Raw genomic sequence first — 13,560 nt, 5'->3', positions numbered from 1 at the left:
TTAAAAGTAACCACTAAAAATTTTAAGACTTTAATTTCAAGTGTTATTGTAAATTGAGATTTTTTTCTTTCTAAATTTTATTTGAATAGTAGTGTAATTTTCCTTACATTATAATTTTACTATTTCATTTGTAGAATAAATTTTAGTGCAATCATAAAAGCTCAAATTAAAATTTTAAATTTTCTCTCTCAGGCATTCATCATTTAACTTTTGTGATTAAAATTCAAATTATTGATAAATTAATTTTTAATGCTAATTATTTGAGCATTATGGAGAGCAGTTACTAGAAAAATACAGTTAATATTATTGTGAAATAATTAAAAACATATTGTTAATTTTGAAATTATTCACCCATTTTTCTATAAAACCCTAATGGACAATCTAAATTAATTTAGGGTAAAGTGTATTAAACCCCCTTAAACTATTGGTCATTTGTAAGAAACCCCCTGAACTATAAAAAAAAATCCTGAATTATGATTTTGTTGCAATTTACCCCCTTGCATTATTGGTCATTTGCAAGAAACCCTCCTGAACTACAAAAAACTCCCCTGAACTATGATTTTGTTGCAATTTACCCCCCTGAACAATGATTTTGTTGCAATATACCCCCATGACATTAGCTTCCGGCACCAAAAATTTTGAAAAACCAGTTTACCTTTATAACACACTGCGTTGTTTTAACTTATATACTTCTTACATTTTTTTTTTTTTTTTTCCTGCCAAAAGATGTTTTTGCACCCAACACAACCCAAAACAAAGAGCTAAAGAAAGAGAGAGAGAGACCAAAGAAATCCGAAGTCGGCGGGATAACTCGGTCTCGGATGATGGCGGCTTGTGCGTGGAGGACACAACTATGATGAGAGCTCGGTTGACTCGGGCGTGAACTGTGGAGGCGGCGGCAAGCTCAAGGGGGCTTAGCGGTGAATTATGGACGGCTGTGTGCTCGGCTATGGAGATGACGGAATGGGCCGGCGAGCCTGGAATGGACGGTGGAATGGACTGGCGAGTAAGGTGAGCTGAACGGCGGGCAAGGCAGTAACGGCGATGGGCTGACGCAACGGTGCAGAAAAGTGCGATATATATGGTCGACGGGTCTGGCGGGTGGTGCAACGGCTATGATGGAGCTATGACAGGAAACCCATCGATCCCAGCAACAAATTCCTTGGCTTCATTGTCCCTTTCAGTTAATCAATTCGCGCGCGATGGGGTAAACTGCAAAAAAATATATAGTTCAGGAGGGTTTTTTGCACATACCCCAATTATTTAGGGGGTTTTTTTGTAACTTTTATAGTTCAGGGGAGTTTCTTGCAACTTTTATAAATCAGGGGAATTTCTTACACATATCCCAATAATAATTTAGGGAGTTTTTTTACACATATCCTAATAATTTAAGGGGGTTTAACACACTTTACCCATTAATTTATAAATTTTTGTGATTCTCTTGAAAAATTAAGCACTGTCCATCCTTTCCTCTTTCATTCTTTTAATTTTCCTCCCCAACAAACACTCTAAAAAAACACCACGTAACCTTCGGCTCAAGTTAGCAATCCCACCATGCCACCTATAAATACTGAATAGAATACCTCACGCGAGTGAAACACTATACAATTCGAAAAGGACTGTGAAACCCTTCTAAGGCGAAACCCTAAAAACCCTCGTCTCTCAACCCATCACAGTACAACTGATCACAACTTTCTCTCTCTGGAAAATCAAATTCGAAACCCTAGTTTCTCTATTTGCTCAATGTTCTCAAGTCTTTCTTGTACATAATTGATTATTACATATATTTTTCCGATTTTATCATTGAAGATGGACATTGAACAAAAGCAAGCAGAGCACATCGAGTACTTTGTCAAGCAAGCCTCGACTCACAAGGGCTCGTCCCTCGCAAACGTTGTCGTTGAAGCCACTTCTCATCCGTCTCTCTTCGCCTTCTCTGAGATTCTCACAGTTCCTAGTGTTCTTGAGGTCTGAATATCGTCCATCACTTACTCAGTATCTAGGTTCAGTTGATTCTCATTACAATCTGTATCACTTGCATTAGTTTTAATTGAGTGGAATTTTTTGCCCTCTTTTTTTCTTAATTAATTTTTTGGGCCTTGGTTGCGGAGCAAAACGATAAAAAAAGACCTAGGATGTAGTGTTTTATTTATTTATTTGTGGTATTCATGTTCATAAATTTGATCTATTTTTCTTTTTACAATTTTCTGGGCAACCAAACAGAGTCTTACATATTTGTAATAGGTTTATAAGATTTTCTTTCATATAGTAGTTTTATAATTGTTTTGCACACACATGTATATATACACTATGCTTTTGCAGTGCTGTCTCAATAATGTTTTTCATTAAGTTGATGCACCAATTATTTTAGTTTTAATTGGATTCTGGCCTATTGGGAACTTGTTCACAAATATATATCCAGTTGGTATCCTGTACAATTCAATTTTTTTACCTAGTTACTGTATTAACTGAGGAAGCATTGTTGGCGGGAGGACAACAAGGTGTCGTGGAAGCAACTAAAACATTCAAACACCTTCTATGAATTTCAAACTGTGTAAATTGGTGTCCTGGCAAAGATGATGACATCATGAGTGCAATGAAATTTATTTCACTCCCACGATCTAGTGCAGGGTGGTTATGGCATAGTACTGTGCGTCTTTACCGGTTAACTGTTTATATCTTTTATCCTCTACTATCATCAAGAAAGCATTAACAACAACTTTGGCTGGCTAGAAAAGACAATCATTTCATCATTAAGCTGATATTGAGCTGAAATTTTGTTTTGGTTTTCAATGCTTCCCAATGCTATAGCCTTTGATTCCTTTTATGGTTTATCTCAACATTGTCAATTTTTTCTACTCAGTCATGGATATATTTGATTATAAGTAAACCTATAGATGAGGACTAGGCTAATATAAAACTAGATGAGTTAAACCTATACACGAGGATTAGGCTAATATAAAAACAGGACGAGTCTCGTCTGGAAGAGAGCCTTGAGGGCAAAGAATCTGAATAAGCAAAAATATAATTGGACCTAAAACGACTTAGTAAAACCACTAGGGACATGTATTCATCAGCATTGAATGCCCTTGTAAGTGGTAATTTCACGGCGTATAAATTGCTAATGTGTGTGCTTGCCATAACTGTGACAAATGCATGACTATTCACAACAAATGACTTGCGTCTTCTATACCCAGCGGATCTTGATTTTTAGCGCGTGTTCACCAGTGTGGATATGTTCCACCTACCTCTTTGTTTTTATCTCAATGTCTATGCATCAAATACCTCTCATGCTACTTTTTCTCCTCTCAATTTTTTTCTGATATATGGCTGCGCACTGATTAATTGATTTTATTTTCTATTCATAATTATTTTAGGTTAATTTCTTTGGTTAACTAAGTGTCAGAGAATTGTCTTGTGCTGCAAATTACGTTCAAGAAATACTTTGTCCTCTCTCTGGCTAATTAATGGTTTTGACTAATCTAACTGAATTCAGCTCCAAGGAACCGAGAATTCTGTATATCTTGATCTGCTTCGTTTATTTGCTCATGGCACATGGAGTGATTACAAGTGTAAGCATTTGTACTTATAGTTATATACATATGTTCTAGAGCTATATATTCCAATTTGTAACATGACATATTTTATTGATTTTTATGGTGTTTATAATGCATCTGAATTTTGTTATATTGTTTTAACTATGATATTCAATCATTGGATGAATAATTTGAATAATGGTTCAGAAAAGAATGGGCAATGGCCAAAATGAGCTGGGAATGATGATTTGTTAATATTGCCTTTTGGTGCCTTAATGTTCTAGATCCATGATTTGGATATATTTTATTTATTATGGGGCATATTTATTGATTTCCTCTCGTTTGTGGCTTTGGTAATGTGTGATTTGGACACTGGAATTGAATTTTGGTACGGGAATGTTAATGGTTTTCAGGTAATGTTGGTAGTCTTCCACAATTGGTTCCTGATCAAATCCTTAAGTTAAAGCAACTTACCGTGCTCACGCTAGCTGAGACAAACAAGGTACTTTGTTTTCAAGTTCTTTCAGTATTTTTTTTTTTACTTTGATTTGCAATGACGATTAATTGTTTTGAATGCATCAAGCTGCTTGATTGATTGAATGATGTCGGACTGCTAACTGTTTGAGTTGGCAACAGGACTAAGCAATTTTTTGGTTTCCATAACTTTATATCTCTTTCTGATTGGACCTTGTGTTTCACTTTTTGCAATGTAATCAACATTTTTGCTGGGAAAACAAGATAAGTTAGCTTATGGCCAGATATGTCCAACAGTCCAAGCCAATTTATGTCCTGCCTGGTCAAAAGAGCAACTGATTTGGTTTTGTTTAGAAAACCCTGATCAATCATTTATATCTGTCCTAGTCGGAGTTGAATTGGTTTTTTTTTTTGGTCTTGAATAGTTGAAGGGAAATTTCATGTTCAAATTTATTTGAAATATTGGGACTTGTGTATGGTTAAAGGAAAATATCAAGATTTACTCAAAGCCTAACTAGAAGTTTGGTGTACTGCTCAATAATGCTTGATTCATAGTCATTGAACTTCTACCTGAGTTTGTGTATGTACTGACTTGACATTGTTAATAGGGCACATATATAAGAAAGTACTATTTCAAGAATTGTATTTCTAAATTGCATATTATGTTACTACTTTTAGTTGTATACCGTACAACCAATGTATTTGTGTCTTGGCTCCCTTGTTGCGTTGTTATATGTGTTATATGTCGTAGAGCCTTTGTTTTTGTGTTATTTCTTCTATGATCATATGTTTTGGTGACGGGTAAATTACGATGACCTCCCTGAGGTTTGCAAGTTGCACCCACACATTAAATTTTAGTCAAAATCACTCTGATACGCCCTGTCAGAGTTAAAAGCTGTAATAGTCTTAAACATCTAATGTGATTTTACAAATTTACCCTCAACATTGTAGTAGTCAATACTAAAAAACGACACACGACTAATACTGGTCAATTTAGATGTGAAACATGTAATGAAATCCAATTATGTTCTCAGATTACCAGTAATCCAGATTCTGCCCATTATTAGCTGTCATTACTCAAAACTTGTATGCTTACAGTCAATATAAGTTACTGCCTTTCCACATATCATTAACTGTTACATTTCCTCTTCTCTCATTTCAAGTTTTCCGGTCATATATACTTGAGGACCTTGTGGTCACAAGGAAATGAACAGGACAATAGTATGTCTAATTGTTTCAAATTGCTAATTAACTATTAAGCACGGATACAGACACTGCGATATGACAAATTTCAAAAAAATAGGACACATACACGGCAAGGATACGGCAAAAAACTAGTCTTACAATTGTTATTATATATATAAAAAAATAAACTTTTACTCAATTTCTTATATATATATATTTATAAATATGACTCATTTAAATTAGACCCCCACATGAACCATCTTTCTTTTGAAAAACATAAATGTCCACCGTCCAAATTCCATTAGAAAATAAATAAATATATAGCTCTTTATGAAGAAAAAACAATAATAATAACACAATTCTTGTAGCCAAACAAGGAAAGATAAGATGGGAATCTTATTTGATATCTCCCCCTCTACATTGGTGTCTAGTGGGTCATGCCCGGACCTCAAGGGATTTAATTGACATTCGGAGGGGCAAGGGTGGGGGCACATGTTTGCGATTTTTGGAGGGTGACCCCCCTTTGTGTTTGGTGGAGCCTTTGGAAATAGCGGAATAGAAGATCTTTTGATGGGGAGGAATCTTCCATTGGGGCGTTGAAGTTTTCTATTATTTGTTCTCTCTTTTGTTGGGGTTGGGGGAGAAATTGTTCATCTTTAGATGAAATTGTGGACTTTTTGGGTTCTTTGGGTCCGTAGGTCTTTCCCCCTTTCTTTTTTCTGGGTTTTGTATAGCTCTTGGGACGCGTTCACCTTTTGAACGCTTTCTAATACATTTTTACTTATCAAAAAAAAAAAAATCACCAGCGTCTTTGTGCTCCCTCCCTTCCGGCCGATTCTATCTCATCCCCTCCATCTTCTCACTTTTTAGATCTATATGAATTAGTATATACACATGTTATATATATATATATATATGATACCCACAACCGATCTTTTCCATATGGGTTTGGCTCCCTCTTCATCTTCTTCCTCTCTTGCTTCCTCTTCATATTCTTTCCTCCCGGGGGCATGCCTGATGAGTGTCCGGCATGTCCAATCCGTGTCTGACCGTGTCGATATATTAAAAAAATAAAGGGACACGGTTTGGGAGTGTCAAGCATGTGTCCAACCCTCAGGACTCTCCGACATGGTTACGGCACCCTATCAGCTGTGTCTGTGCTTCAAATCTAATTAAAATCAATCTGGACACATCAAATTTGAAGAATTTAACGCTTGTATATATATATTTTTTTACCTTTTTATAATTAAGATTTCATTGAAAGCAAGGAAGGGGAGTGCGGTCGAGGATCTGCTTTACAGAAAAAGAAAGCACTATACCTTCACACTACCCAAAAATTCAGAAAAATCCTCTACAGATATAAATATACTCCCTCGCACCTGAAAGCACCCATATTGGTGTTTCCACACCTTCTATAGATCTATTCCTTTCTTTCCCTAAACCCCACCAAACTCATAATGGACTATTGGACTGACCCTCCTAGCTTCTCGGGTTTGTCTTCCCACTGTACATTCCCTCCAAGACTCGAGAGTTTCTATAATGCTGGTCGGAATGACCCACTACATCCTGAAAACAGTCAAAAGCATAGCCCCAACATCACTTGTTACTGGGCAATTGAATAAGAGATGACTCTTCTCATCTCTTTTGCGCATGAACACCAATTGACTACAATTTGGCGCTGCTTCCTCAAATCGTCCATGGTTATAATTCTTCTTAATGACAGAGTCTCACCTAAAGAAGCCACAGAGAGGGGCTTTTGTCCTTCACACCGGTTTCTATGGAAAAATGGCATCTGAAGCTCCCTTGAGTGACTGATAAAATGATTTGATATAAAATCCATCCTGCCTGGCTACCCTCCAGCACCATATATCATTGATCTCCATATCCACTGGCTGCTGATAGATCAAAGGATAAGGCTACCACCTCTTCCAACTCCCACTTGTGAAATATCCCATGTCACCATTACATTAAACAGTCAACTACCATGCTATGGTTGTTAATCACCAGCCTGAACAGTCTAGGAAATAGATGAGCAAGAGGTCTGCCATCGCACCAAGAATCCAACCAAAATCTAATCCACACCAGTACACCAAACACAAACATGCACGCAACACTCCTGATATCAGTGGCTAAACCAACACTCAGAATGTTGACTTTGGCCTCCCAAATACGGAATCAGATGATATCCGTTTTCACCAACACCATCTCAAATCATAGGCACTGGATGTCATGGCATGGGAAATTGGCGGTGCCTGTGTAGCCCAATCTTCGAGTAAGGAGTGGGTCGTGAGGGTCTGATGATCACCTCAATACTCCCAGCCCACTTCATCTTTGATACGACCACTCCTCCGATGTCCATCCACCTCCTCTGATATCATCATTTACAATGACAGTCAAATTCTTCCAATGCTTCAATGTGACATCCAGAAGAAGCCAGAAGAGAGAGGAAACCCCAATTAATGGCTTCTTTTGGTGAGTAGCGGTGGTCAAGAGGTAAGAGAATAGAGAGATGAGGAGAGGGAAGAGATTGAAAAATAAGAAATCTCAGAGACGAGAAATTTCAGAGTGTTTCCAAGAAAAAAGAAAATAATAAAGTAGAGAGGGTAAATTAGTCTTTTGAAGAAGGGACATATATGTAATTTCCAAATAATGAATATGGATATTTACGTCATTACGTTATAATAGGCAACTTTGGCATTCTAGAGAAATTTTTCCACGGACCACACAAACGCAACGGGTGAGGGAATTTTTGTTGTTTTGTCATAATCTCTATAGAGGTTGAACATAATTCTTGTAAAAGATTAATGTATGAGTACAACATGCAAAAACCTCGGGGAGGTGAGTGGTGACAGTGACTACATATATAGGTTTTTTGTTGCAAGATATCTCTACTTGGATTTTTTTTGGTATTTTCAGGCTCTGATTATTGGGTTCTTTTGCCAGGTACTTCCCTATGATGTACTGATGCAGGAGTTAGATGTTACAAATGTACGCGAGCTTGAAGATTTTCTCATCAATGAGTGCATGTATGTGGTAGGTATTCCAGCACTATTTTGAGATGTACTTGCACGGATAGAATCTGCTTAATTGTCATTAGGAAAAATAGTACTGGAGTTTTTTTTATACATAACGGAGGGTTCCCCCATCTCCTCCCCGAGAGGGGAGGGGGGGAGAAACATAATTCCCTTTGGATACCCACAATCGCCCCCCCAAAATAGTAAAGAAGCTCCTTATGTTAAAGGGTTTGTATTTTGATGTCATGTATTTTGCAATATTTTTGGAATATACTTGCACTGCCTGATAAAAACTATGTAATATTACCAGTAGAGAAATAGTACCGGAGTTCCTTTTGTTTAAGGATTTGTATTTTTTATTTTATGTTATGCATCTAGAGGGCATATAACCATCTTGAGATTAACTATTTGTTTCTTTGCGTAGCATTCAATTCATTTATTAACATTTGAAACATTTATTTTCTTTCTTGTGCCTGCCTTAATTAAAAATACAAGAAGCGTGCTGACTTTTGCTTTGCCTTTTTCTTTTGTTGCAGGGCATAGTTAGAGGAAAGCTGGATCAGTTGCGAAGATGCTTCGAGGTCTGAACTCATCATCTCCACCTTGCTTTCTTTGTATAGTTGCCATTTTTGGCCCTCATTGTATAAATATAAGCTCTGTTGTTGGTACCTGATCTATTTTTTTTGGGGTGATGTTTAGGTGCAATTTGCAGCCGGAAGAGATCTAAGACCAGGACAAGTGGGAAGTATGATACAAACATTAACTAACTGGTAATCTCTCTTACTGGTTTACTGTTTGGTTGTATGTTGGAGTGCTTTAATTAGTAGTCAGTATTGTTGTGGCTTATTCAAGAGAGGTCTCACTGTGCACAAATAAAAAATCTTGTTTGGCTGATCTCGAAACTGCATGCTGAGAAGCAGTCCTGTGTGGCTAACTAGAATTTTTGCTTAAGACTTTTTAAAAATGGTTTCCGAAATTCAAAAATATTTGAAATGACTTGGTCAGAAATGTTATATTGACTGAAACTTGCGAGACTTTTTGTCATTCCTGAAACTTAAGTGCTTTTTCTATGCTATATTCTTCACTCGAATAACTTTTGAGTGGGCAAAGTTATTTGTGTACTGCTGAGTTGGAAGTCATGTATTCAGGATTACAGTTTTGACTTTTTGAAAGCATGTATCAGGTGCATCTTGGGATATGATTTGCAACAATATATCTCATGTGAACCCAGCATATTGATTATTGACCTGCTGGGCTTTCATTGATGACTTGTGTTGCAAATTCTTCAATATTGGAAATATTAAGGAAAATTTTTCTTGCTAGAGAAATCCGAACATTGGGATGGATGTGCAGCTGGACAATAAAAGACATATATATATATAAAAGTAAGAAAAGATAAAATTAGAAATGAGCACATTCTTGGCATGGTTGAAGTGGCACTTATTGGAGATAAAATGAGAGAATCGAACAAAATTGGTCCACATTGAGGGTGATGCTAGGGAAGGGGAAGACCAAATATAATATGGTTTTTTTTTTTTTTTTTTGTTTCTTCTTTCTAAGATATATTTCATTAGAAGACCCTCCAGAGGGGAGCACTCCCAAGAAAGCACTAAGCGGCCAACTATACTCTCAACTATCAACAAGATCCCAACAGATTTACAAATTCTCCCATTGAACGATAAGAATAAAAAACTCAAAATAGTTTATTTGAGAGACCAAATAGGAGTCAAAATGTCACTTGATTATCTATTTTTTCTTTTAACCGTGTTACTTGATCACAAATCATCTGTTCCTGCTAGCTGAAAATCCCTCCAACTCCCACCCCACACTCACCCACTCTATCCCCCCTCGTCCCGTCAATCGTACTAAAAAGAGGAAAAATAAAAATGAATGAATAAGAAAGGAAAGGAAAATAAATCCCGTATGCTCTTCAGGGATACTTGTTAAAAAAGTTATCTTTTCAAGTGTTTCAACCTTTGAGCCATTCTGGTTTTCAGACCTATCAACAGATTCATTCATGTAGGTAGGATATAGAGTGGGGTGTTCAAATCTTAATCATCACATGGATATGTAGTTGTTAAGCTAGTAGTCTTGGCAATTTATCCATGCATTGGCATCTATCTGATTTTGAACATAAAAACAGGTCCCAGACCTTCACGTCGCACCTTGTTTTTCCACTTGAATAATTTTTTTTGGTTGGTCAAATGAGACCTGTAATGACCCTTGTCTTTATGTGAGCTTCATTTCATATTCTTAGGATGTTCAAGCAATTAGGCTCTGTTATGTATCACAGTATCAGGGATGTCCTAGCATGTACTTCTAGCTGCATTATTAACAGTAAATCTTGTTTTCAGTTCTGCTTGTATTTATCCGTGACATTCTTCAAACATTCATTTGATGGAATACATAGGTTGGCTACATCAGACAATCTACTTATTTCCATTCAAGATAAGATAAAATGGGCAGATACCATGAGCGAGTTGAACAAGAAACACAGAAAGGAAGTTGAAGACAGGGTGGACGAAGTAAAGAAGTCGCTCTCCTTCAAGGTCGGTTGAATCAATTCTTTGTTTTATGTTACTACTCATCTGTTGTTTCTTTCCACAATTCAGTACGAGTCAATATTTTGATTGCATTTTTTGGTTCTGGGCTTTGGACGTCTTTTGGGATGAAACTTGACTTTTCCTAAGGCACTCAAAGGTATGCCCATTTTCCTCAATTGAAGTGTAATGAAGCAAAAAGTAGTCATAATGGACAAAAATTTGGCCTCCTCATCATATTAAATGATGTCGTCACACAATCAATAAAATGGTGCAGAATAGATGGTTCATAATGTGATCTATGTAGCATGACACTTTGTAAGTAGAGCCATGATCACGTGACACTGTTGTACACGGCACTCTTCTTATCCTCCTAGAAACCTGTGGGCATAAGCAAGTCAAACATGCATCAAGAACTATTTAATTTGGAAAAACCTACAGTTACAGAAAAGGGAATATAATATGGAGGAAGTAGGCCTTAACAATATTGTGTAAATACTTATCAAGCTTCATTTTTGGATAACATAAAGTTATGATAAAAATTCAAGTAATTCTATCAAATTTACATCCCATATAATGTATAACAATTTACAAGAGTATTTGTATGTAAATGTATATGTGTATATATATATATATTGGTTCACAAGTTAATACACATTCATACGTCGTGTGTTCTGGCTCTGTCAGTGTCTGAGCTTCCAGGAGTTTGTCTTGTCGAAGTGTCTTGTTTTGTATGCATCAATTGTCACGTGTAGTTCATTTTAGATGTCGAGCAGACAATTTTATATCCACTTGATGTCCAAAGTCTGTGGGTGGGTGCACATACAACTATAGTGGGGAGATAGTAGATAGGGAGGGGGATGTGCGGTTGGACTTCAGTCCGATACGTATGCCAAAAAGGGAGGTTAATTGGATGCCAACTAGTATATGATGGACCTGGCTCATTTGAATCTCTAGTGGCTATTATTTGTAGAAACAGAATGTTAAAACGAGTCTTCATTGAATTACTGGGATATGTTAGTCGATGTGTCTTACTTACGTTGTGGCAGAAGTTACAAACTGTAAGCAGGCCGACATTGACTTCCAAGGGCATGAGGAGATCTACTCTGAACCTGGCGGAGTGATGGACTATGAGGAAGACCGAAGCCGACCCAAGAGGTAATGCATGGCACTTTACTCTTTTAGTTGTGATTGTAAATCCATGAAAGTCTGGCTCTTTATATACTGTCATTGACTTCTGTGAGCCAATCTGGCTATCTTTTATAATAGATGGAGACCTCTCCCATTCTCTAGTAAATGTGGTATAACATGATAATGCAATCTTTATGTTTTGGTACCTGAAATTTGTTATATAAATGAGAAAACATGATGAACCATCAGAATGAAAGAAATCCCAGAAGCATTACGAGGGAGAAAACTAATTAAACTAAACCAATGGATTGTGAAATCACCAACTGTTGGCTTGAATGATATCTCCAGTCATCTTCAAAAGGGGGGAGGGAGGCAAACTATATTTATACTGTGACGGTATGCCATATACCGGGGTAATTGTCGGGTGTAGGGTTAATGTCCCAGTTGGGACACAGGACTCTTGCCAAAAACAAAAGGATTGCGAAATTGAAGAGAACTCTATTCAAAGACGCAAGACTTTATGTTTAATGATCTGCACTTTATAGCATCTCTTTGCAATATCTTTCTTTTCTTTGTTTTGGCGGTGCAAAAAGCGATAATTGTTTATTTATTTATTTATGAAACTTCCTAAATTGCAGGAGGCGTCATCCAATAGGTTGAAGATATATTTACCCATAGGTTACCTTGTCAGGCAACTAGCCGTTTTTTGTTCATGGCATTTCAGCAACACAAGGTCGCTTCCTTTGGAGACATATTCAACTATTTATAGTTGCTCTCTTGAATCAGATTCAGAGAAAAATATAAAGTGTTAGCTTGGACTGGAACACATTATTATTCATTTGAGTCAGCAAGAACAATATCAGACGCGTTGCGGCAAAATTTTTTATGGAGTTATGCAAGATTGTAGATACAGTTTTATGCTTCATGTGGTTGCCTTTTGCGTGTCTTTATTCAGTTATGGAAATAGATATTATATGGTCAGATATAAAATGCTTGGTTCCCCAATATATTTTTGTGTCCAATGAGTTTTATTGCTATGTTGTATGTTCTTTTTTGGTAGGAGGGATGGAAATGGTGGGAAGGGACAGTCCATTAAAAAAAAAAAAAAAGAATGGATGCCCAATGCCCGCCCCTGTTTTTTGTTTGGTTAAGTTGGAAGGAAAGAGGTGTACTATTATTTTGTCATTATATTCGTGATGTTTGAAATGATGTATGGCCTTGGTGTAATACTAAGATTGCTCCATTATGACCTAGAGGAAACAAAAATGGCTAGTCTTGACGGATGCATCAACCCTCCATCCTTCCCCACTTTCTTCCAGTTTGGTTTCAAGCTTTATGAGGGATGAATGTTAGTCTTGACGGATGCATCAACCCTCCATCCTTCCCCACTTTCTTCCAGTTTGGTTTCAAGCTTTATGAGGGATGAATGTTTTGTTCTATGAAATCATTTAGGTGCAAAAGGTGTAATGCCAAAGCATTGTGCATTGTGGCGGAATTGTGCTAATATAGTTTTACCAACGCGAGTTATCAATTGCTATATCCTATATCGTGTGGAATGATTCCTCGGCCCGAACCTTTGGCTCATTTGTTTAATGGGGACTGTTTGGATTTGGATCATTTGTGGTTCAGTCTGGTCTCATGACGAGCTTAATTTTAGCCTGGTTTGGGTTCGTCTGGTTA

General features: G+C 36.9%; 1 protein-coding gene across 3 annotated transcripts; it reads left to right on the top strand.

Moving 5' to 3' along the window:
- The first annotated feature begins 1,586 nt into the window (after positions 1-1,586).
- LOC132299178 (COP9 signalosome complex subunit 7-like) lies at positions 1,587-12,887 on the top strand. Of its 3 annotated transcripts, none has more exons than XM_059795658.1 (9): positions 1,587-1,968; positions 3,497-3,572; positions 3,950-4,038; positions 8,139-8,228; positions 8,746-8,790; positions 8,909-8,979; positions 10,620-10,758; positions 11,771-11,907; positions 12,519-12,887. In XM_059795658.1, the coding sequence occupies exons 1-9, from the start codon at positions 1,810-1,812 to the stop codon at positions 12,538-12,540; spliced, it is 828 nt and encodes a 275-aa protein (XP_059651641.1). In that variant the 5' UTR covers positions 1,587-1,809; the 3' UTR covers positions 12,541-12,887. The 3 variants fall into 3 exon arrangements, with proteins under 3 accessions (XP_059651641.1, XP_059651639.1, XP_059651640.1); XM_059795656.1 differs by having other exon boundaries at positions 1,588-1,968; positions 11,819-11,907; XM_059795657.1 differs by having other exon boundaries at positions 1,588-1,968; positions 11,799-11,907.
- Positions 12,888-13,560: the final 673 nt, after the last annotated feature.

This window comes from Cornus florida, unplaced genomic scaffold (genome assembly GCF_030987335.1).
Source record: "Cornus florida cultivar Cherokee Brave unplaced genomic scaffold, ASM3098733v1 CherokeeBrave_3.0.0_Hap2_Chr03, whole genome shotgun sequence".
In the NCBI taxonomy this organism is placed as follows: Eukaryota; Viridiplantae; Streptophyta; class Magnoliopsida; order Cornales; family Cornaceae; genus Cornus; species Cornus florida.
This window is presented reverse-complemented; position numbering and strand designations above follow the sequence as displayed.